Source organism: Artemia franciscana, unplaced genomic scaffold, assembly GCF_032884065.1.
Source record: "Artemia franciscana unplaced genomic scaffold, ASM3288406v1 Scaffold_933, whole genome shotgun sequence".
Taxonomy (NCBI): domain Eukaryota; kingdom Metazoa; phylum Arthropoda; class Branchiopoda; order Anostraca; family Artemiidae; genus Artemia; species Artemia franciscana.
Genome location: NW_027069059.1, coordinates 263,615 through 289,866, shown reverse-complemented (window position 1 = coordinate 289,866; position 26,252 = coordinate 263,615). Strand labels below are relative to the sequence as shown.

The window sequence follows — 26,252 nt, the reverse complement described above, 5'->3', positions numbered from 1 at the left end:
ATGGCCAAAGGAAGGTTCACAAAGCAATATCCTCAACTTTTAGCATCCAACACAATTACTGGCAATGATGGTTACCCACAGTATAGAAGAAGATCTACTGAAGATGGCGGTAAAACAGCAATAATAAAGAAGCGTAACGGTACCACCATCGAAGTAGATAACCAGTGGGTTGTTCCATATTCCCCGTTATTATCAAAAATATTTAATGCACACATAAACGTTGAATACTGTAACTCCGTAAAGGCAATCAAATACATATGTAAATACGTCAACAAAGGCAGTGACATGGCAGTTTTTGGCTTGCAGTCCGAAATCAAAGATATCGACGAAATCAAAGATATCGACGAAATCGTACGATATCAGGCTGGAAGATACATAAGCAGTAATGAAGCTGTTTGGCGAATTCTTTCATTTCCGATACATGAACGTAGTCCAGCTGTTGTTCACTTAGCGGTACATTTACAGAATGGTCAACGTGTTTATTTTTCGGAATCCAACGTGCAACAAAGAGCCCTGAATCCACCGGATACAAAGTTAACTGCTTTCTATTCGCTATGCAAAAATGATTCTTTTGCAAAAAACTGCTGTATACTGAAGTGCCTTCGTATTACACGTGGAATACTAACAATAAAATATTTGAACGTCGAAAACAGGGTAAGTCAGTCGACGGCCAACCTACCATCTTCAAAGATACCACGATAGGAAGACTCTACACCGTTCACCCCAATCAACATGAATGCTTCTTTCTACGCCTGCTTTTGGTGAATGTACCTGGTCCGACGTCCTTTGAGTATTTGAGAACTGTAAACGGTACTATACATGACACCTACCATAGTGCATGCCAAGCTCTGAATTTATTGGAGAATGACCAACACTGGGGTAACTGCATCAATGACGCGTGCGAAACGTCAAATCCAAGTCAAATTCGTGCACTGTTTGGCATCATACTAACAACTGGCTTTCCATCAGCTCCTACAGAGTTATGGGAGAAATATAAATAAAAAATGTCCGAAGATATACTCCATCGAAAACGGTTAGAGACATCAGATATGACTTTTGATTTTACATCAGAAATTTATAACTACACTTTAGTTATTATAGAAGACTAGCTGTTGGGGTGGCGCTTCGCACCACCCCAACACCTAGTTAGTGGGGGCTATTCGCCCCCCCCCCCCCCCCCCCCCGAGCCCCCCCCGCGCGCGTAAGTCGTTACGCGTAATATTAGTTACGCGCCATTGAAGTTGTGTCCCTATGTCCCATTTAACTACGTAAAACTTGCGAATATACAACATTCTTCGCTGTCCCATTGTCTGTGAATATAAATAGATTGTCAGGTTTACCTACTCTTGAACATGCAACATATAATGGTCCATGGGAAAACAATCCGTATTCAGATCTAGACCTAATGATTGCCCTTGAGCTTTGTTGATGATGATTGCTAATCGACCATTCCCTGTGTTGCCGTCGTCATTTATATATCCCCCTGTGCCCCCAGCGTCCCCGTTGTAGTTGTGTCCCTGTGTCCCGGTCGTCATTTATATTCCCTTTTCCCGGTCGTCATTTGTGTCCCGGTGTCCCAGTCTGTGATTTCTCTTTGAGTATCCCGGGCGTCATTTATATTCCTTGTGTCCCGGTCGTCATTTGTGTCCCGGTCTGTATATACAATCGTTTTTGAATTGGTCTTTTTTTAGTTTTTAGTTTTTTACCTTTATTTTAGTTTTTTTTAGTTATACCTCACGATTCTAATGATTGCCCTTGAGCTTTGTTGAAGGTGATTGCTAATCGAACATTCTTTTTAGTTTTTTTTTTGTTTTACTTTTTTTTTAGTTTTTTTTTCTTTTTTCTTTTTAGTTTTTTTTATTTTAATTTTTTAGTTTTGTTTTTCTCCTTTATTTTTAATTTTTTCCTTTTTTTCTTTTTTTCTTTTTTAGTTTTTTAGCTTTTTTAGTTTTTTTATTAGTTTTTAGTTTTTTCTCTTTTTAGTTTTTTTTTGTAGTTTTTACCTTTTTTTTAGTTTTTTTAGTTTTTTTTTCTTATGTCCTGGTCGTCATTTATACTCCCTGTGTCCCGGTCGTCATTTGTATCCCGGTGCTTTGTTGATGGTGATTGCTAATCGAACATTCCTTGTGTCCCGGTCGCTTTCTCTTTGAGTATCCCGGTCGTCATTTATATTCCCTATGTGCCGGTGTCCTGGTCGTCATTTGTGTCCCGATGTCCCGGTCTGTAATTTCGTCAGTCGAAAACATGACGTCAGTCGACACACCAACATGACGTCACTCGACAGACACATATACACACAGACAACTTATTTTTATATATATAGATGTCCCGGTGTCCCGGTCGTCATTTGTGTCCCGGTGTCCCGGTCTTTATTGGACTTGCAGGCGAACGGGGACACATGATTTTGAGATTTCAGTAAATATTTTTTTGTTTGAATTGTATTTAATTTATGAAATATTCAAGTTTCTTTCTTATTCAATTAATTATTTTTAATTTACCCTAATCCTGGACCTTGTACTTTAATGTATTTCCATGAATTATGTTGAACGTTTCAGGTTTTCTTTTGCTTTATAAACAGCAGCTTTTCAAACAATTTGTGAAAAAAACTTCAAATATACCTGTTTTAATGTATATATGTATCTTCAATATGCTTGTAACGTCAATATACATGTAACTAAAAGGAAAAGCAGTTGAATATATTTAGTAACCTTTATTGTTGAATGTCTACTATGTCTGTTGAATTTAAATTTTGGTTTAGAAATTGATGATGCTTTACCAGGTGAAAGTTAGAAGCCCTTCCACCTTCCAAATAAATTTTTCTCTCCGAAACGTGAAGATATTCCTTTTCCCACTATACCCAGCATTTCAGGACCATGTAAATTTGAATATGAAATCCAGGAATCAGGACCCACATGTTCTAAAAATGAAGGTATATCTCAAACATTTGGTTTTGTGTGAATTAAACGTATTGGATAACATCGGAGCGGACTAAAATAAGACAAAAGGACTTAATCTTAAGATGGAAGTTGTTTATATTATTCTAATGCACAGGTGTTTGCCAAACCGTTTTTGTGATTTTACATGAAAGCTCTTAAACATTCACTTTAAAGCAGTTTGGCAAATATTGTTTTTCAAAATACTTCACAATTAGCCCTTAAGCTGTAGATTTCCATGAAGTTTAACTTCCTTGGAATGTTTGGCTAAGAGAGGTACCAATGAACTTGAAGAAAAGTCACATATAGAAAAATTAGAAAAGAGCTGAAAGGTGCTTTTTGGGGGTTTACAGCTGTAAACGATCTGTTTTTAATATAAATTAAAGGGGTTCAAGTGATTTGAAACTTTTTTAAAAATTTGATTTGAATTTTTTTATCGATACTCATGGGGCATTCACCCCATGTACCCCCCTCCCCCCGAATTATAAAGAAAACTTCTTTTGAATATTTAAACTATGAGAGGTCCTGAACCGTAGTTGAAACATTTGTTTTTAATATATACTTAAGAAAATATTATGAGCCCGAATAGATTTTTAAAATACAGAAGAAAGTCAGAAAAAAATACAAATTTTTTTTTATGGATGTTCATGGGGCATTTATCCCAAGTACCCCCCTCCCTCCCCGGGTTACAAAGAAAACTTCGTTGGAATATTTATGCTTTGAGAGGTCCTGAACCGTAGTTGCCGAAGACGTTGATGGTAGAACCGACTTAGCAACAATATTATGAAAACTGTAGACTCTTGAAACTTGTTTGAATCGTCACGGGTTTAAACTTCCAACGCCATTTAATTTATTCTATGCATCTATGCCTAACTTCAAGAATTCTGTTGCTTTTTTGTTATTCTAAATTTATCCGTTGCTTTTCGTGATCCAATTTAAACAAATGAAAAATGGAGAAACGGGTGCAATATTTTAATATTACAACTTGTGCGGTCTACGAAATTCTTTTTGTTTTTCTTTATCACACTACTTAAGATTAACGCTTCTAAAAGTAAAAGAAAGGTACATTTGTCAACAGAACTGTATAACCCATAATCCCTGAAGATAATAATGGTCGTAAAACTACTTCTTATTTAAAAGTCCCTCAATCGTCTTTGAAAACTGATTTCCCTATTCTTTTAATCTAATAAAATGTAAACTAATCTACGAATGAAACGAAACTGAATTTTTGTACCCTCAAAGGGGTACAAAACATTGAAAGCAAGTAATAGGCTTACCAACATGCTAAAAATTCAAGCTTCTCAATAAACCTATCTCGACTAAGCAATACTCGACATTCGTTGCTGTAGGACACTCAAACTTGAATGTTTCAGCTAGCACCCTCTCCTATTACAAATATATTTAAGAACATCCTGATGAAGCTTGCTGTATTCTCTTTGATTCTGGCTTTATTCTGGTTATATTATCCCTCATGTACTTGGAAAACCAGCAGTGGCCCCAAGTCTGAGAGTGGCAGGGTGTGCTTTTGCGTCCCTCCTATATTTTGATAGTTTCCTTCTTTGCATTAAAAAAAATAGTCTTTGTTTGGTATTTTTACTAAAAAAAAATTGCCCCCTCCCTAGACTTCGAAAACAATGTTGCCCCTCTCCCTACATTTTCGTGAATTGAAGGTATTGAAAATCAGTGAAAACTAAGAACATAAGAGATTATATTCAAGAGCATGTTACAATGTATAACCGTATTTCAATATCTGTTGTGAAGATTGGCTTTAGTAATAGTTGGCCATTCCCATTTTCATTATCTTTACACGACTGATATCCAATTTTTTTCTTCTCTCAAGGATTCTTGTTGTAGTCCTATCTAAAATTTAAATTTGTTCTCAGCTGGCACCCTCTCATGTCACAAATATATGAAAGAACATCCCGGTGAAGCTTGCTGTCTAGTCGTCGATAGTGGCTATAATTTCACACACATTATCCCCAATGTACATGGGAAACCAGTGAAAAGTAAAACCATGAGAGTTGATGTCGGTGGAAAGCTGTTAACCAATCATCTAAAAGATACTATATCATACAGGTAAGTATACGGGACTATATATACAGCTACTGCAGCCACTAGTTTGGCTAAACTATGAATCCCTTACTCCTAAACAAGGAATTGTCCTCGTACTTATACGATTGGGCCTTAAGCATTTTATGTTTGTGATACATTTTTACTAACCTTTATGCCGCTTTACTTTCCTAATAGATAATTTTTTTAATTAACTAGAATAGGTCTTGTCCTTTTATGTGATGTGTAAAAATGTGCATCTATAACTTATTCTAAACGAAGTTGGCATAACTCGATACAATCGTGAGGAAAATGGATCCACTTTATTTGATTATTATTATAACTCTTCTAAGTGGTAAAACACACCAAGTCCCAGACTAACCATTTGACATAACTATACAGTAATAGAGCTAGGACTTAGCACCTAGGACCCAATAAAGACTAGGCTATAGAAAAAAGTGTTCTTTTTAGTTGTAGCTACGGTTCTCTATCCCAATTCTAACGGATATATCTTTTCAAACGCTAACACACCTAAATAGAAAATTATTTGACTCTTTTATTATGTTGAGGAATATATAAAAGACTGTAACTCTCCCTGATTATTTTCCCGTTCCAAACAAATGATTTTATTTTCAGCCTCTTAGGGTGAAATAGAGCCTCTTAGGCTGGGGTACTTTATGAGCAAAACTTGAGTGACTTTAAACATGTTGATCATTTTTTTTTTTTAGCTCTAGTGAAGAAGATACGTTTTTTTTTTTGGAAATTGCCATATTTTTGCTCCATTGAGCAAGGAGTATAAACATCCAATTTGTTTACCTCTTGTTACCCAACCTAACTCTTGCCATATTTCTGATCCATTGAGCAAGGAGTAAAAATATGCAATTTGTTTATCTCTTGTTACCCAACCTGACTCCTAGTTGGTCCCGAATTAAGATCGTAAAGCAGCAGAACTTCATGCCAACCAAAGTTTTCTGTATAAGATTGATATCTAAAATGACCATAAATGAAGGCTTCCTGTCAAACAAAGAGTCGAGATAGAGACCTTTACCTGAAATAGCAGGCAGTAAATAGATGGAGCTTATATATTAAATAGTTAGAAAATATAACTTTTGATGTCAAAATTATATGTGCCCTATCTTACATGTATGAACAATTCATCCTTGTATAGACCCCTGCTCCCCTCTGAAATATATTTTGCGGCAAATAACACCTTTTAAGGTTCTGCATTCAAACGAGGAGCCTCCCAACGATTAACTCCTCTGCCATAACAAATATCGAAGTTTTTACTGCTTGTCTGATAGCTGCCTTCAGAGGTGTCGTAACAATCGACTTCTTCGACATTTGCCTAAATGTTTAGAGGGAGGGTGGATATTACGGACTGGTTGGTCATTTTTGCCGACTGAGTTCGGTGCTATTGCTATTAGAATTACCTATTTTGTCTTGCCAACTGAGACTGAACCTTTTTCGTTGATTTTACATCATGTATTTCTGTCAGCCCATTTACCTAAAAAAAGAAGATTTTTCGTGCTATTGCGGCTAAAGTTACTCATTTTTTTCTTGCCATTTGAGACTGATCCTTTTTCATTGACATCATTTATTTCTATCAGCCTATTTACCTAAAAAAAATAAGATTTTCCAGTGTTATTGTTATTAAAGTTACTTATTTCTTCTCACCAACGGAGACTGACCCTTTTCCATTCATTTTACATCATTTATTTCCGTCAGCCCATTTACCTTAAAATTATTTTGGCCTCAGGAAAAGTGAAGAGCTCATATGGCACTTGTGACGAGGTCGGAAAAGCCAAGAGCTCATATGGTATGAGCTCTAGCAAAATTCTAAGAATCAATAGATCGGTTTAAAAGGAAAATTAGAGGCTTAATGTCGGTCAGGATTTAAAATAAGTGATCTGAGTCACGAGGTCCTTCTAAATATCAAAATTCAATAAGATCCGATCACCTACTCTTAAGTTAAAAATACCTAATTTTTTCTAATTTTTTCCTCTCTTTTCAGCGCCTCAGATGGTCGAATTGGGGAAAACGACTTTATCAAGTCAATTTGTGCAGCTCCCTGATACGCCTATCAATTTTTATCGTCCTAGCACATCCTGAAGCACAAAACTCCCAAAGCACTGAACCCCCCTAACTCCCCCAAAGAGAGTGGATCCACTCCGGTTATGTCAATCACGTATCTGCGACGTTTATGAGCGTTTTCCAAGATTTCCGGTTTCCCCCTCCATCTCCTCCAATGTCAACAGATCTGGTTGGGGTTTGAAATAAGAGCTCTGAGACATGAATTCCTTCTAGATATCAAATTTCATTAAGATCCAGTCACCTGTTCTTAAGTTAAAAATACCTCAATTTTTCCAATTTTTCCAAATTAACGATCCGCAGCTCCCCCAAAGAGAGTGAATCCGTTCCAATTATGCCAATCTCGTATCTATAACTTGTGGTTATTCTTCCCATCAAGTTTCATCCCGATCTCTCCACTCTAAGCTTTTTCCAAGGTTTCTGGTCCCCCCCCAACCCTCTATGTCCCCGGATCCGATTCGAATTGAAAAAGGAGCGTCCGAGGCATGATATTCTTCTACATATCAAGTTTCATTAAGATCTGATCGCTCATTCGTAAGATACCTCGTTTTTCAAGTTTTCCAAGAATTCCGGTTTCCCCTCCAACTCCTCCTAATGTCATCGGGATTTGAAATAAGAGTTCTAAAGCACAAGATCCTTCTAAATGTCAAATTTCATTAAGATCTGATCACCCATTCGTAAGTTACAAACACCTCATTTTTTCTAAATTTCCCAAATTACTCCCCCCCCCCCCAACTCCACCAAAGAGAGCGGATCCATTCCGGTTATGTCAGTCACGTATCTTGGACTTGTGCTTATTCTTCCCACCAAGTTTCATTCTGATTTCTCCTCTTTAAGTGTTTTCCAAGATTTCCGCCCCCCCCCCCCTCTATGACACTGGATCTGACCGGGATATAAAATAAGAGATATGAGTTACAAGGTCCTTCTAAACATAAAATTTCATTAAGATCCGATCACCCGTTCGTGAGTTAAAAATACCTCATTTTTTCTAATTTTTCCGAATTAACCGTCCCCCTAACTCCCCCCTCCCACGTGGTCAAATCGTAGAAACGACTTTTAATTTAATCTGGTCTGGCTCCTGGTGTGCCTGCCAAATTTCACCGTCCTAGCTTACCAGGAAGTGCCTAAAGTAGCAAAACTGGGACAGACAGACCGACAGAATTTGCGATCGCTATATGTCACTTGGTAAATACCAAGTGCCATAAAAATGATTTAGCTGGTAGAACTGTTTTTACCGATTGGCTGAAAACTATCAACAAATTTTTAGCGACTGGATAAAAACCTTGAAGGGGGTGCCCCCTCCCCCTGTGTGACACCCCAAGTTGTCTATATTTCTCATGCAGTTTACTTTTTCTATTTAGTCTTTATAACTCACCCATTGGGTAAAACGGAATTTTTCAAATATTTTCAATATCAGGGAGAGGGTTAAAAGAGTGGAGATTTCATTACTTGCATCTCTCGAATCTAACGCCACTGCTCTCACCTTAAACTAAAAATTAATCTTTGTCTTTACGAAGTCTTCTTTTAAGGTTGAAACGCTGGCTTTGACTTACTTCGACTTCATGCTCCTGCCGTAACGCTTTCGGTGTCAAGAGTGATGCTATAGGGTGCCTCCATTTGGACCAGTCTCTTGCAAGGATGAGGACATCCTCCTGAATATTTACCATAGCTAAGAAGGCACCTGCCGTGTAATTCCATCTTTTTGGGGGATGAACTCTTGGGCGTTCCCTGCCATGCAGCACTGGATCAAAGTCGAAAATCGTTCGTACATGAGTGTCGGGGGGCATGTGAAGGAGATTTCCGTATCAACGTATTGTTTGCTGGGTGAGTTGGATTGAGAAGGTCGCTTGAATAGTTAACGCCAGGAAGTTCTTGCTGCTAACAAAATCGTGCAAGTGTAGTCCTTCAATGAGACGAAGATGTTTCATTTGTACTATATTTACGGTGCTAAGCAAAGACTGAGTGCTGGCCAGGTTTTGGGTGTGTAAAGAAGTACGGATCCCACCAAAATATTGTATATGCGCATCTTGGTCCTACGACTGATAGAAGGTTTCTTCCAGAGGGCACTTAGTCTTCCCACCACTGCTGAGGCCCTTGTGACTCGGGGCACTAGATCTTTTATGATTGGTCCGTCATTTGAGTGGATATAGCCGAGGTATGGAAATTCCTTACAATCTCAGCTGGTTTGTAACCGACCATTAGCACTGGCGGCAAACGCGGTGAGTTGCAGGGTTCAACAAACATCACTTTTGTCTTTTGCCAATTACTCGACAGGACTATCTTTTAAACTTCATCAGCAAGGATCTGTTGAGCTTCCGTGAGCTTCTACGGTGAATCAGAGACAAGAGCTCGGTCATCGGCATAGTCGGCGTCTGAAAGTACTCTATCGCCGTACTGCAACCCAAGCTGGACGGTTTATGGTCTGAGTCATAATGTAATCGATGACACAACTAAAGAGCTCTGGATTAGCAACACTGCCCTGACGGACTCAAGTATTGATTTCAAAAGCTGGGCTGCGTCTTCCATTGACTTGTACGCAGCTATCAGTCCCTTCGTGGAAGCGCTCGAAAAGGCTGCAGTTCGCCGCTGGTAGTCCTGTTGTTTTTAGTATGAGCCAGAGTAATTGCCGGTCGACAGAATCGAAAGCAGCCTTGAAATCCATAAAGGCAACACATGATTTTATTGTAATTCTCGAGTCTTCTCTACCAGCTGACGATTGTGAATAATTACTCCACGGTAGACCTTCCTGGCATGAAGCCAGCCTGTTGGATTTTTCATTGGCTTCTGAGGAAAGTGGTGCAGTGGTCCAAGAGAGTCATAACGGAGAGTTTCCCGGGCACAGAGAGGAGTGTGAACCACGATAGTCGGAGCAGATTCTGCGACTGCCTTTCCGCTTCCAAAGAGACGCATTGATGCCGGCTCGCCAGTCTTAGGAATCTATTATGTACAAAACTATGTAAAACAATACTTGGAGCCAGAAAAAGGTCGCAGCTCCACCAAATTTCAGCAGTTCTGCAGGTATGCCACGTATTTCAGGGATTTGGTTGTTTTTCATCTGTTTCAGAGATTTCACAATTTCTGTAGAGGTAGAAGGGTGCTGCATACTCTCACACGGGGCCTCAGGGGTGTTAGATGCAACTTGAAGAAGGTCAGGGTCGGGCTGGCTAACACACTCCAGGTTTAGCAGTGAAAAGAAGTGATCTTTCCAGACCGACAAATGAGCGCTCTCGTCAGTAAGAACATCTCCATCATTAGATGTGGTAGGCCTTAGGGAAGATGGCTTTCCATCTTTAAGATCCCGAAGGTGTTTATATAAAGCGCATGTGTCACCCATTTTGGCTGCCTCCTCAAGATTGGCACCCTTTTTCTCGGTGAACAGCCTTCTGTCTCCGTGGAGGAATTTATTTCTTACGCCGTTTGCACGTCTGTATATAACCATGTCCTTCGCTAGGTGTGCTTTGTGACGCTTTTCAATTATATCTAGAGTTTCGTGCGATATCCAGTACTTTTTTTCGGGTTTCAGACGACCGAAACCCGACTGAAACTATTAAAAAAGCTATACGCTGTTTTTTAATAGTTGCCAAGCTTCTTCAGATTCTAAAACTTGACCAAAACAATCAAAATGGTTTGAGGTGGAGACAGCATAAACCTGGCGCATGTTGGAGTTTGTGACATTGTTCAGGTCTAGTTTGGGTGGACGGCGATCAGTTTTCTTGATTTTGAAGCGTAGTCTGAGGCTAGAGACAGCAAGTCTGTGGTTGGTGTTATCCAATTCCTGTTTGCCCGTTATTGCTATACCAGGTATATTTTATGAACCTCTTTCCTTTGGAAGAGGGTGTTGGTGATCACAAGATCATGCATGATGAACAGCTGAAGGAGCATCAGCCCATTGTCGTTCAAGTAGTCAGGTGGTACAGATCCTAGAACATTGTTCCGAACGCCGTCTGTATCTGACAGTGCCGTTGAAGTCGCAAAGAAGGGTTAAAACATCATGAGGGGATACTTTTGCTGAGATGCTAGACAGTTGGGCGTAAAAACGACCTTTCGTCTCATCTGAGGCCTGGTTTGCTGGGGCGTAGCAGACAATGATGGTCCATTTTCCATATTTGTGCTGGATTTGCGCTGTTAGTATCCTGTCTGATATCTGCCCTTAAGAAAGAAGGTACCTCCTTGTCCGAGAGTCTAACACACATGTGACTCCATTGGCTTTAGTTCTCTGATCACCCGACCAGATTAGGTGATAGCTTAAATGCCTGATAGCTAAATACGTCTACTACAGCCTCACCAAAACGCTTGGGTTTTAGCGCAAGCATTGACTTCTCTCCTGGAAGTTAAGGGTCGGAACGTTCCAGTTGACCAGGTGAAGACCACCTTGGTCAATAACGCTCAAATAATGTTAAAATCTCGGTCGGGGGACATGCTGAGGTCTTGAAGGTAAAAAAAAATGATCGATCATCTGAGGCAAAAACATCACTATTCGTTGCATTTCGGTTCGGGTGAAGGGTTGCAAACCTCATTAGCTAGGGGAGCCTAAGTATTGAGTCTCCCTAGGGTGGGCTCCACCCACTTTGTGAGGTCAAGGTCACCCTTTGCGTGGGGCGTTTAGTTAGGGGGTTCCCCCATATCCAGTGGCACGTGGTCTTCAGACCAAGGTCTGCTTGGAAGAAACTGGAGGGAGAGTTTAAAATTCTATAAAATATGTTAGTTTTTTGTTTTTCTTTATTAATCAGTGAACTATTTATAAACATTACTTTCGTCTGCAAACCGTCTCACACTCACCAACAATACTACTCAGCCATGGTTGTTATAACTAAATCCACAATGCTTAGTTCCTTTATATGTTTTTCTGGGGTATGGCTTTATTTTTTTTTTCTTTATGCTAGGTGAGTCTATTCTATTTAAATAAATTTTGCTTTGTCCAAAAATTGATAAATTGCTTAAATATGCCCAAAATGAACAGAAATTAGCTATTAAATTAGTAGATAAGTGAATCTGAGAAACTCAGCACTAGAATCTACAGACTCTATGTACTGAGCGCCACCCCAACACCTAGTTGGTGGGGGCGCTTCGCGCCCCCCAAGCCACCCCGTGCGCGTAAGTCGTTACGCGCCATATTAGTTACGCGCCATTGTAGTTGTGTCCCTATGTCCCACCTGTGAATATAGATATATATATATATATATATATATATATATATATATATATATATATATATATATATATATATATATATATATATATATATATATATGTTTTTAACTACGTAAAACTTGCGAATATACAACATTCTTCGCTGTCCCGTTGTCTGTGCATATAAATAGATTGTCAGGTTTACCGACTCTTGAACATGCAACATATAATGGTCCATGGGAAAACAATCCGTATTCAGATCTATACCTCATGATTCTAATGATTGCCCTTGAGCTTTGTTGATGGTGATTGCTAATCGACCATTCTCTGTGTCGCCGTCGTCATTTATATATCCCCCTGTGCCCCCCGGCGTCCCCGTTGTAGTTGTGTCCCTATGTCCAGGTCGTCATTTATATTCCCTGTGTCCCGGTCGTCATTTGTGTCCCGGTGTCTCAGTCTGTGATTTCTCTTTGAGTGTCCTGGGCGTCATTTATAGTCCTTGTGTCCCGGTGTCCCGGTCGTCATTTGTGTCCCGGTGTCCCGGTCTGTATATACTTTCGTTTTTGAATTGGTCTTTTTTTTAGTTTTTAGTTTTTTACCTTTTTTTTAGTTTTTGTAGTGATACCTCATGATTCTAATGATTGCCCTTGAGTTTTGTTGATGGTGATTGCTAATCGAACATTCCCTGTGTCCCCTTCGTCACTTATATATCCCCCTGTGCTCCCCGGCGTCCCCGTTGTAGTTGTGTCCCTGTGTCCCGGTCGTCATTTATATTCCCTGTGTCCCGGTTGTCATTTGTATTCCGGTGTCCCGGTCTGTATATGCATTCGTTTTTGAAATGGTATATGATGAAATAAATTTTTGTATTTTTCCCTTTTTTTCTTTTTAGTTTTTTTTGGTTTTTACTTTTTTTGTTTTGTTAGTTTTTTTTCTTTTTTCTTTTTATTTTTTTTTTTCTTTTTATTTTTTTTAGTTTTGTTTTTCTCTTTTATTTTTCATTTTTTTCCTCTTCTTCTTTTTTTTAGTATTTGTAGTTTTTTAGATTTTTTAGTTTTTATATTACTTTTTAGTTTTTTTTTTCTTTTTAGTTTTTTTGTAGTTTTTACCTTTTTTTTAGGTATTTTAGTTTTTTTTATTTATGTCCTGGTTGTCATTTATACTCCCTGTGTCCCGGTTGTCATTTGTGTCCCGGTGCTTGCCGGTGTCCAGGTCGTCATTTGTGTCCCGATCTCCCGGTCTGTAATTTCGTCAGTCGACAAACATGACGTCAGTCAATACACAAACATGACGTCACCCGACAGACAGACCCACACAGACACAGACAACTTATTTATATATATATATATATATAGATCTATATAAAAACAAGTTGTTTCTCTGTCTGTCGACTGACGTCACTGTCCGCATATGACGTCTGAATTATTTCATCATATACCAATTCAAAAACAAATGTATTCAAGCCCAAGTAGCTCAGTTGGTTAAGCGTTATGTTCCAGGTTCTAGGTCCCAGAGGTTCCAGGTACGAACCTTGGCTTCAGCATTAATACAAAAGAAAAAAAAACTAAAAAAGGTAAAAACTACAAAAAAAACTAAAAAAAGGAAAAAAACTAAAAAAGAAAAAAAAAAGAAAAAAACTAAAAAAAAGGTAAAAACTACAAAAAAAACTAAAAAAAAAACAAAAAAAAAACTAAAATCTAATAAAAAAAACTAAAAACTGAAAAAAACTAAAAAAAGAAAAAACTGAAAAAAAGGGAGAAAAAGAAAACTAAAAAAATAAATAAAAAATTAAAAAAAGTAAATGTATTCAAGCCGAAGTAGCTGAGTTGGTAAAACGTTATGTTCCAGGTTCTGAGAGGTTCCTCGGAACCTCTTTTTTTTCCAGGGGTCATCGTATCGACCAAAAGCAGAGTGTTGCAAGAGGGCTCATTCTAATGGAAATGAAAAGTTCTAGTGCCCTTTTTAAGTGACCAAAAAAATTGGAGGGCGCCTAGGCCCCCTCCCACGCTCATTTTTTCCCAAAGTAAACGGATCAAAATTTTAAGATAGCCATTTTGTTCAGCATAGTCGAAAACCATAATAACTGTCTTTGGGGATGACTTACTCCCCCACAGTCCCTAGGGGAGGGGCTGCAAGTTACAAACTTCGACCAATGTTTACATACAGTAATGGTTATTGGGAAGTATACCTAAGCTTTCAGGGGGATTTTTTTTTGTTTGGGTGTGGGGTTTAGGGGAGGGGGCTAAGCCCCCTGTGGGAGGATCTTTTCTTGGAGGAATATTTCATGGGGGAAGAGAAATTCAATGAAAAGGGCGCAAGATTTTCTAGCATTACTATAAAAAAAACAATAAAAATATAAACATGAAAAAGTTTTTTCAATTGAAAGTAAGGAATATCATTAAAACTTAAAACGAACAGAGATTATTACGCATATGAGGGGTTCTAAAAATACTTGAGCATGAACAGCGAGGTATTTAGGAGGAGATAAATACTTCACTCTTTATGCTAATACATAATAAAAATATAAGGTTAGGAAAGTTTGTTACGTAAGTTAATTCTTAAGTTACGTGTATTTTTTACTAATAAAAACGTTCATTAAAAATTAAAAGTTCTAGTTGCCCTTTTAAGTAACCGAAAAATTGGAGGGCAACTAGGCCTCCTTCTCCACTCCTTATTTCTCAAAATCGTCTGATCAAAACTAAGAGAAAGCCATTTAGCCAAAAAAAGAATTAATATACAAATTTCATTTTAATAATTTATGTGCGGAGAGCCAAAACCAAACATGCATTAATTCAAAAACGTTCAGAAATTAAATAAGAAAAAACTAGTTTTTTTAACTGAAAGTAAGGAGCGACATTAAAACTTAAAACGAACAGAAATTACTCCGTATATGAAATGGGTTGTCCCCTCCGCAGTCCCTCGCTCTTTACGCTAAAGTTTGACTCTTTGCCACAATTCTACTTTTTAAAACAATTAAACACTTTAGCGTAAAGAGCGAGGGACTGCGGAGGGGACAACCCATTTCATATACGGAGTAATTTCTGTTGAATCTGTTTTAATCTGTTGAATTTAATCTGTTGTTAATTTTAATCTGTTGACTTTTGGAAAAAATGACAATGGGAGGGGGCCTATTTGCCCTCCAATTTTTTTGGTCACTTAAAAAGGGCACTAGAACTTTTCATTTCCATTAGAATGAGCCCTCTCATGACATTCTAGGACCACTTGGTCGATAAGATGACCCCTGGAAAAAAAACAAACAAATAAATAAACACGCACCCGTGATTTGTCTTCTGGCAAAAAATACAAAATTCCAAATTTTTTAGATAGGAGCTTGAAATTTTTGCTATAGAGTTCTCTGATATACCGAATGCGATAGTGTGATTTTTGTTAGGATTCTATGACTTTTTGGGGATGTTTCCCCCTTTTTTCCAAAATAGGGCAAATTTTCTCAGGCTCGTAACTTTTGATGACAAAGACTAAATTAATTGAAACTTATATATTTAGAATCAGCGTAAAAATTCGATTCTTTTGATGTATCTTTTAGCATCAAAATTCCGTTCTTTAGAGTTCCGTTTACTATTGAGCCGGGTCGCCCCTTACTACAGTTCCTTACCACGAACTGTTTGAAAAGAAAATAATTCGTTATTTCGGGGCTTCTGACATTATCACTCCTTTGCGGAAGTTAGGCTCAAAATTGAAAAAGGATTATATTTTTTCTCTGGGCCCCTTCCACCTCTTAGTTCGTTTATTTTCCCGTTAGTTTTCACCTGTTTTCCCTTTATAGTTGTGTTATCTCTTAGCAGTTCTTTCGTTAGTTGAGTTATGGTTGTGGTATATATGTTTTATCGCTCGTACAGTTGTGTTATTTTCAAATTATACTCCATAATAGAGAGGCTCCGAACACCCAGCATTGTATATTAAGCTCTTAATTTGACGTTTTTTTCTAACGTGACCAGATTCGTCCTGCGCCCTTTTCATTGAATTTTTTACCCCATGGCATATTTCTCCAAAGAAAGATCCTCCCACATAGCCCCCTCCCTCAACCCTACCCCCAAAACCAAAAAAATCCCCCCTGAAAACGTCTGCACACTTCCCAATAACGATTATTATATGTAAACACTGGTTGAAGTTTGTAACTTGCAACCCCTCCCCCAGGGACTGTGAGGGAGTAAGTCATCCCCAAAAACATAGTTATTATGATTTTCGACTATGCTAAACAAAATGGCTATCTCAAAATTTTGATCCGTAGACTTTGGGGAAAAAATGAGCGTGGGAGGGGGCCTAGATGCCCTCTAATTTTTTTGGTCACTTAAAAAGGGCACTAGAACTATTCATTTCCGTTAGAATGAGCCCTCTTGCGACATTCTAGGACCACTTGGTCGATACGATGACCCCTGGGAAAAAAAAACAAACAAATAAACACGCACCCCTGATTTGTCTTCTGGCAAAAAATGCAAAATTCCACATTTTTGTAGATAGGAGCTTGAAACTTCTACAATAGTGTTCTCTGATACGCTGAATCTGATGGTGTCATTTTCGTTAAGATCCTACGACTTTTAGGGGGTGTTTCTCCCTATTTTCCTAAATAAGGCAAATTTTCTCAGGCTCGTAACTTTTGATGGCTAAGACTAAACTTGATGAAACTTATATATTTAAAATCAGCATTAAAATGCGATTCTTTTGATGTAGCTATTGATATCAAAATTCAATTTTTTAGAGTTTTGGTTACTATTGAGCCGGATCGCTCCTTACTACAGTTCGTTACCACGAACTGTTTGAAAATATTTTTAGTAATTTCAACTATTTATTCTATGGCCTTTCTGATTCAGGGGTCATTCTTAAAGAATTGGGACAAAACTTAAGATCTAGTGTGAAGAACGAGGTAATAACGAGGGGACAAACCCCCTCATTTATATAATCAAAAATATAAGAATATATAAGTTTGTTACGTAAGTTAATATTTAAGTTACGAATATTTTTTTACTGATAAAAACGTTCGTTAAAAATTAAAAGTTCTAGTTGCCTCTTTAAGTAACTGAAAAATTGCAGGGCAACTAGGCCTCCTTCCCCACCCCTTATTTCTCAAATTCGTCTGATCAAAACTTAGAGGAAGCCATTTAGCCAAAGAAGAATTAATATGCAACTTTCATTTTAATAATTTATGTACGAAGAGCCAAAATCAAACATGCATTAATTCAAAAACGTTCGGAAATTAAATAAAAAAACTAGTTTTTTTAACCGAAAGTAAGGAGCGACATTAAAACTTAAAACGAACAGAAATTACTCCGTTTATGAAATGGGTTGTCCCCTCCGCAATCCCTCGCTCTTTACGCTAAAGTTTGACTCTTTGCCACAATTCTACTTTTTAAAACAATTAAAGATTTTAGTGTAAAGAGCGAGGGATTGCGGAGGGGACAACCCATTTCATATGCAGAATAATTACTGTTCGTTTTAAGTTTTAATGTCGCTCCTTACTTTCAGTTCAAAAACTAGTTTTTTTATTTAATCCAAAAAAAGATCCTTGTTGTTCAACGTTTAAATGTTCATTTGCCTGGAAATTATCTAATGCAAAATATCACCCAAGCCCAAGAAGATTTGGTAGACATTTGACAACATGGCTCAATATTGGAAGCGTATTTTTGACACAACAAGGCGCTAAATCAAACTATACATTCGGAGTCTTACTTAACACTACTACTACTATTTTACTATATTTATGTGTCCTTACATTATTTCTTCTCACTTGTTTTAATTTTTATTTTCTCTTTGATTTTTTATTTACTAGGCAGCTTAATGTCATGGATGAGACATATGTGGTAAATAAAATAAAAGAGGATATTTGCTTTGTATCACAAAATTTTGCCAAAGATTTTGAAATTGCCAAAAAGAGAGGTGATGAAAATACAATAGCTTTAGACTATGTTTTACCAGACTTCACGACTCTCAAACGTGGGAAGATAAAGGAAAAAACTGAAGAAACAATAGAGGAGGAGCAGGTATGAATTAGGCTTGTTATTCTTTCTTGAATTGATTGTGGGCTAATAGGTTATGTTTTATAGATATGATACTATGTTTACTTGCTAAATGAAAGCCAACTGGGCCATGGCGAACTGAACATATATACTCTCAAAAAATATAAAAATGTATAACTGTTCCAAAAACGTTTCTCGATGTGCCATACCCACACGGATCAATCTTCAGCAATTTCTTATGCTAATAAATTTCAAAACCCCGACAAATCACTCTCTTCACCCTTTTCTACCCCAAATATTTTGTTTATCTAGACAACAGACAAAAACATGAAGCAAATAGGTTTTGTTAATAAATTAAGTAAAAAATAACTTTCCGACAAGACATTTTCTAAGGAAAGGTAAAGGCCATAATAAACTTAAGATCAGAAGAAATAGAAACCTACAATCACTCAAACCTAAAAAGACCAGAAATTTCTGTTAAAGAATAAATGAAACCCAAAACGAACAGAAATTAAATTATCAATCATAGCAAAAACCATACAACGGATACTAATATAAATGAATAAATAAATCTTAAAATGAGTATAGCTTAAGTTGAATATGCAAATCAAGCTTAAAATAAACAAAAATATTTTGCTACTGAAGTATAAATGAAACCCAAACAAATAGAAACTAAATAAACAACCAGAAATAAGAAATTAAATAAATGAGTAAGTAAATCTTAGAAAGAGTGAAACTTAAATTGAATACGCAAATCGAATAAAAGTCTCTACAGACAATAAATCTTAAAACGAGTATAGCTTAAGTTGAATATGCAAATCAAGCTTAAAATAAACAAAAATATTTTGCTACTGAAGTATAAATGAACCCAAAACAAATAGAAATTAAATAAATAATCAGAAATAAGAAATTAAATAAATAAGTAAGTTAACCTTAAAAAGAGTGAAACTTCAATTGAATACGCAAATCGAATAAAAGTCTCTAGAGACAATAATTTGGGTTTTGCCTCCTTCTCTCACTGTAAAAGTCTAAAACATACTGCTTCATTCGCCCTTTACTGAAAACTCTATGTTTTTTGAACAGTCTTGGAAAGCACAAATAAAATTAAATGAATGTTTGATATATAATGCTATTAATTGTTGAAAGATCATCAGTTCAAGATTTTATTTCGCTGTAATTCTATTTTCATTTTTAAAGCTGCAATAACTGGAAAAGAAAATGTTTGTAATAAAATTCGTTTTCAGTGAAGCACAAATGACATATTAGTCTTCAGACTTTTGCAGTTAGGGAAGGGGGCAGTATCCAAACTCTTGTTTGTAGTAAGGCTATATTTGTCTTAAACAGTCTTGGAAAGAACTAACAAAATTAAACTGTATATTGGATATATAATGATATTAATTGCTGAAAGCTCACCAGTTCAAAATAAGTACAAAAGAAAAATATTTCGAATAATATTCACTTTCAGTAAAGCGCCAATGACGCAGTAGGTTTTAGTATTTTACAGTGAAAGAAGGAGACAAAGCCCTAACTCTTGTTTGTGGAGATTGTTGTTCGTTTCAAGCTTGATTTGCATATCCAATTTAAGTTTCACTTGTTTTAAGATTTTTTTACTCATTTATATTAGAACCCATTGTATGTTTGTTTGCTGTAATTGTTTATTTAATTTCTGTTTGTTTTGGGTTTCATTTGTACTTCCATAGTTCTGGTCTCTTTGAGTTTGAGTTATAGTAGATTTTTTTTTCTGATCTTAAGTTTAATATGGCCAGTACTTTTCTTTAAAGAACTTCTTTTTCGGAAAGTTCTTTTTATTAATTTCTGTTTGTTTTTGGTTGACAAAGTTTCAATTTTTTCAAATTCCCTATTTCAAAATAATTTTTATTCCGAAATAAAGTAAGAGTGTTGACAAGAACTAATGAAATCAAACTGAATATTTGATGTAAGATGATTTTAATTGCTGAAAGCTCACCAGCGCGAGATTTTGTTTCACTCGGGGCCAGGTTTACAGCTTTGACATTTCTAGGCCCAAACGTTTTTGCCGCTACGTTTTTGTAAGATTTTCGGGAAAATCCTCAAAATTTCGGAAAAAGTTAAAGCTGCAGGACCTAGTGGGCCTGCATCTAATATAAATCCTGGTCTGGTTTAACTGTAATTTTTTTTTATTTTCAATTTTGTAATAAGTACAAAAGCAAATATTTTGTAATGTAACAGTAATATAATTCGGTTTAGTAAAACGCCAAATATACAGTTGGCCTTATGCTTTTACCTTTAGCAGGGCTCCAACGTGGTCATAATTTCAACTAAAAGTCACTATTATTAAAGCTGGTGACTATTTGTCACTATTTTCGAATGGTCGCTAAAGTCACTTTTTTGTGAAAATGGCTAAGTTTTTTCCCAAGTACTTGTACATCCAGGCCAATGCAAAACCTGTTTAGATTGGAATGATTTGAGAAATAAGACTTGTTATCACGCTTTGTAGCGTTTACTTTTAAAGGCTGTCCCTAAGTATGTAGCTGGGCACAACTCAGGTGTTTGTCTTGTGGACAGAAATAACATTGTCAGCTGACTAGATAATTTCCAATATTTGATTTTCAACCAAAATGTTAAGGCTACAGTTCTGATGATCATTTTTACCTGGTATAAGTTCAACAGTGGAAGACTTGGTTGCTGCTGCAGGATAAGTGACTTAGGGCTGCCTTTTTGTATCCCTTAGAAGTGCTATTCTGGCTTTTTTTTTTTTTATTTATGCATACATGTTGCATGTAAGTTAGCGCAGCAGAAGGAATTGACAACCCTTGCCACTGGTGTTTCAGATTAGGCTCTTAGCTGATGTCCATTCGGATGGAGGCAGATTGAGATCAGTTTGCATAGTATATTTGAAGTAATTCTAAGGTTGTTTTTCATGCATACATTGTCCTTTTCCTTATTCATGAGTTTCGATTTGGTAGAACATCGGATCCCTCATCAAATGTAAAACTTTCTAAAGAATTTTTACATTTGAAATCTTGATGCTTGTAAATATTACAATTCCTACGGAAATAAGAACTTCCTGGTTCAAACGTGTGATAAAGTGAAGATAGTTTAGGTTTTGATTTCATATTGATATTGTCCTTGTATATTTTTTTGTATATTTTATTGCCCTTTTCATTTCCAGTAATTTAGTACTGAAGTGAGACTTGCACATTGGGGAAGTGCAAATTTTTAAGGAATGACTGTCAGAAAACGATCCCAAAGGTTAACGCTTTAAAGAAAAGGCTAGGGGCTTTTTATGTATTGGGTTTCTCTGTTTACATTTGGGCTTATTTTATACATACTTGTTATTCTTGTTAGAATATTTCTGGTTACAAAGCTGTTGAACAATCGTTTATCGGTCTTTAGGATTACATCGAAAATGGAAGACTTCGGATATAATCAGGGTTATATCGGAAATTTAAAGATTCAAATTTGGAGCATTTAACTTCGGGAAGTTATATCTTGAAATCTACGGTTTTATAAGCTTTTTTTACTTTTGCACCGATATATCAAATAATTTTTTTCTAACCCGTGTTCTTCTGATACTGCCTCTTTTCTTTAGTTTTCTTTATTTTGTGTTTAGTTTTTAGGAATTCAAAATGTTTGACTTGTTGATCTTTAAGAAATGAATGAAGTTTGGGAAGTGGTTTCACCTTAATGCAATTTTTTTTACCATCAAAGGAATTAGGATAAGCAATAAGATAAAAAATGAGAGAGCATACAGGTGCATCGGGGCAGGTACGTCGGAGGACATGCCTTTTTGCTTATGAAGGGGGAAGAGATAAAAACAAAGCAAGAGAAAGGCTCATAAATTGGTCACAATATCCTATTTTTCTAGTTGGGGAGGAGGCGAGAATAAGTAGAAATCTCCCAAGAATGGTCCGAATTTGAAAACCTTAAATATTCTGACAGTGAGGTTGACTGATAATCCTATATGAATATTTTGAAACATTTTCAGTTGCTATTTTAAACAGTTAAAAGTGAACTTGCCGCTTAACATTTATTGAATCGATTGATTGAAAGAAGCCTTGGTTCATGAAGATAAATGAAAAATATTTCTATAGAATCTCATGTGTAGAAATTGAATATTTTGACTTCGAACTGGTTTTGAGGTGAGTAGACCTTGAAACGGAACCTTTTCAGTCCTTAAATAACCAAAAGTGCTTTTTCGTATGTAATTTTTTCATATTTTGATTGTGAAAGGGCCTACATCCTACCGCCCTTGACCTGGTTACGGTTTTGAGTCTAATGGCTTAATAAATTGTAGATTTTTCTAGACCCTGCGTTTGACAAATGAACGATTCACCGTGCCAGAAGTATTATTCCACCCTTCAGATCTAGGAATTCCTCAGATGGGCATATCATCATACCATTGAAAGTTGCCCTCCTGAATTGCACTCCCATTTATTTAAAAATATTGTATTAGCTGGTGGCAACTGTGTTATCCCTGGATTCCGTGACCGAGTTGAAACTGATGTGAGGTTTATGGCACCCTCTATTATGGAGGTTGGTGTAGTCGTTCCTTCAAAGTAAGTAAATCGATTTTAATATATGCAAATTATATGCCGTTATAGGTGCCTGCAAAGAGGGGAGAGCATACATGAATGTAACTAGTGGTATTTCTTGGAGAAGAAGAAGGCGATTAGTTTTCTATGAGAGACCCAGTCTTACCCCTCTATCCAAGCTACGCTCATGTGGGTAAACGGTTTTTTGCTCCCCTTGTAATTAAAAAAAGGGACTATATTGTATGTCTGACGTGATGATTATTTCAATTGACAAAGATCTTGTCCAATGCATTTTTTTCTCCAACAGAATTATATATTTTGTTCCCTAAGTTTATCCTTTGTGAAAAAAGAAGAAACAACATATATGTAAACCGTAAATAAATGCTAAACTCAGAGAATACAATGTTAATAAAACGTTAACGTAAATGTTAACGTAAAAAATGTTACTACTTTCATTATTGCTACTGTGTTTTTTTTGCAATTTTCGCTCTTGTTTGTTACTATGTTTTAAATCTGCTATTATTTTTCGCTTCTCTTCTTTCGTGTTTGTAGAAAAACTGAGACGATAGCCCCCTTTCACTTTACATATTAGGGGGGTTTACATCATTTTTATTCGCTATTTTAGAATGAAGATAATCACAAACATCAAAAACAAGAAGAACACTAGAGAGTTATTTTCGTAATTCAGTGGAAATCTAATTTGAATGAATATATTGGCCCTATGTCCAAAGGCCGTCCTCAGCTAAACATAAATGTATAGAAGAAGAAAAATTTCCAACAACATACGACCAATAAAACTAAAATGAATTTTTTTTTGAACAGTCCTACCATCCTTACCTCAGCGAAGTTCAACCAGGACTCCGCTTCGCTGGAGTAAAGATGCTAGGACTGTTTTGAAAAAAGTTTCATTTTAGTTTTATTGGTCGTATGTTGTTGTAAGTTTTTATCTTTTATATAATTATGTTGTGCTGATGACGACCCTTGGACATAGAGCCGAAATATTCATTCAAGTTAGATTTCCACTGTCTTACGAAAAAAATTCCCTGTTGTTCTTCTTGTTTTTGATGTTTCTGATGGAAAGGCAGTGTTGTCTTCGACGCTATTTTAGAATGAAGATAATAACGAGTAAGTAATTATAATCAGTACGACTTGTGGGATGCAGCCCCAATTTAAAAATTTTCGTTAAAATGTCGCTGTCATTGAAAATCTGATTTTGGGATGGTGGATTGCAAACTACCATCCTGACTTCGGAAAATATAAAACTGTTAGGTAATATTCGTGTTTTATCTTGCAGTCGTCGGTTTTTCCGTTAGAAGAGATCTGACTTCATCGATCGGTGTGCGGTGAAATTGTGCAAAAGGATATATCAGTAACTTAGTATCCTAAAATAATATGATTTTGACGAATTTCAAGAACATAATCTGATTAAAAGCGCTATTCTTGTGAACCTGTACCGTCATTTGTCGTATGTTGTGTGTATTTGAGTCATTAAGCTGGAAAGGGGCTTTTGCAGGGTTATATTATCCTAATTGTATTACTTATTAATCTATATATATATATATATATATATATATATATATATATATATATATATATATATATATATATATATATATATATATATATATATATATATTATATATATATATAATATATATATATATATATATATATATGTATATATATGTATATATATATGTATATGTATTTATTTTTAGTGGGCACTCAAGTATCTTTAGCGTAGCTATCCTAATTTACATATGAGTGTTTAAGTTGCCATTCTGACTCAGTCCATAAAAAACGAAGGAAACTGAAACTGATGATATAACTATAATATATATAGTTTTTTTCTCTCTTTTTTTTCTCTCTCTTTCAATCGGGAAAGCGGAAGATTTATGGGACGACCAATTAAGCGTGGGGGTCCTTGGCAATATTTTTAGAATAGGTTGTTAAGAGTGAAAATATCATTAATAAAGGGGAAAAGTCCGTTAATCCTTAGTAAGAAGAAAAGTTTTTATGATTAACTTATTTTGTCGTTAGTTTAGATATTTTCGCGCTGTATTCTGTTTCTGTGCGTGCTTGTAATTTGTACTGTTGTTTAATTTTCTTGCTTGTGTGTTATTTATTTATATTGTTGTGTGTATATGGCCCTTAGGCTTTTGAAATACACTTATCTATCTATCTATCTATCTATAGTTGGTTTGACTATTATTATAATATGTTTCAAGACCAACTAATATAGTTGGTTTTGATCATAATTATAATATATTTCCACTAGGTTGAAAAATTATTTTTGGTAATATTTTTCGCGTTTTATTGCCTCTTTGACTGGAGGGGGTTTGTTGGAGTGCATTTGTTGATGGAGTAAGTATAATCGGCCTCTAGAAATGTTGCTATTTGCGACTAAAATGTTCTTTGCCAATCCACAATGTTAGTCCTTACTTTTTTGGAATATTTTTTTAACCTAAAATAATAATCCAAGTTCCTCGACGGTATTTTGTCAAAAGTTAATCGATTGGGCTTTTAGAAGGCTCATTTACTATCGACTTTTAATTACTGGAAAAAATATGGTGGTATTATTTGAGATAATAGATAGAAGGAATCTAATTATGAAGATGGTATATTTTTAGCTGGGGGGGGGGCAGGATTAAAACAGGTTTCGAGCTCAAACGTCTAAAAAATATTCTGCACATTTCTATAAGAGCAGAAAACTAGAATTGGCCTCTGAGGTTCCCTTGTGAGAAAAATTTGGCTCCAAGATTTATTTTTGGATATGGTTTTTTTTCTCTCTTTACGTATTGCCTGAATAGTTGAAATGTCCATACCACAAGCTATGAGGTTATAGTAATTACGTTCTTATGACTGATTGCGTAAACATAACGAGTTGATCCTTTTCCCCTAATTTCAGATGAAAATGGGGAAGAAGAACCCTGTATTTTGTATTAATTTAAAAAATTAGAAATTTTTCAAACTTGGAATTATCAATCAAATTCACTCACTTCAATCTTAAGTTCGATTATATTTTTCAGTCCAATTACCTATGCTTGGCATGGAGGTGCGGCGTTTTCAAAAGAACCTGGATCAAGCAAGTTTTTTGTTAATAGAAAAGAATACGATGAACATGGATATAATATTTTCGAAGATAAGTATTCCAAATAGTGCATTTTGAAATACAAACCCATTGTCTTTTTCAAATTCATTTCTATTTTTTTCTAGGTTCTCGGGTGTTTTTTTTTAGAACTAGACACATATGCATGCAAGGTTAGACGATTTTGGTTGTTTATTCCACTAAGTAGTATTAAAGTATGATTTGTAGAACAGCATGATATATCAAAAAAAAAAATTGGGGTGGGGTTGAAACTTGGTAGCCAACCCCCTGGGTGCGGTTTTGGTAGTTTCTATGTTACTGTGTTCGGACTCGCCTATAAATTCCAATAAATTCCTATATTTTAATGTACTCCTATAAAATGCCTATATTTTGGCTAAAATCCTATTATTCCTATATTTTCGGCTAAAGAGCACTAAGAACATTGCTCAAGATTTGCAATTTTCTGTCTTTTGCTGTAGAT

At 36.0% G+C, this 26,252-nt stretch overlaps 1 protein-coding gene across 1 annotated transcript; it reads left to right on the top strand.

Annotated features, from left to right (window-relative positions):
* LOC136043760 (actin-related protein 6-like) lies at window positions 1-25,851 on the top strand. The gene is made up of 6 exons (XM_065728676.1): window positions 1-109; window positions 4,817-5,009; window positions 17,983-18,193; window positions 22,456-22,534; window positions 22,593-22,707; window positions 25,713-25,851. Exons 1-6 carry the CDS (start codon window positions 1-3, stop codon window positions 25,840-25,842), a joined length of 837 nt encoding a protein of 278 aa, XP_065584748.1. The 3' UTR covers window positions 25,843-25,851.
* Window positions 25,852-26,252: the final 401 nt, after the last annotated feature.

Coding starts and splice junctions, on each gene's coding strand:
- LOC136043760 (XM_065728676.1), top strand. CDS start 1: ATGGCCAAAGGAAGGTTCACAAAGCAATATCCTCAACTTTTAGCATCC. Junction 18,194..22,455: donor AAACAATAGAGGAGGAGCAG/GTATGAATTAGG, acceptor AGATTTTTCTAG/ACCCTGCGTTTGACAAATGA. Junction 22,708..25,712: donor GGTGTAGTCGTTCCTTCAAA/GTAAGTAAATCG, acceptor TATATTTTTCAG/TCCAATTACCTATGCTTGGC.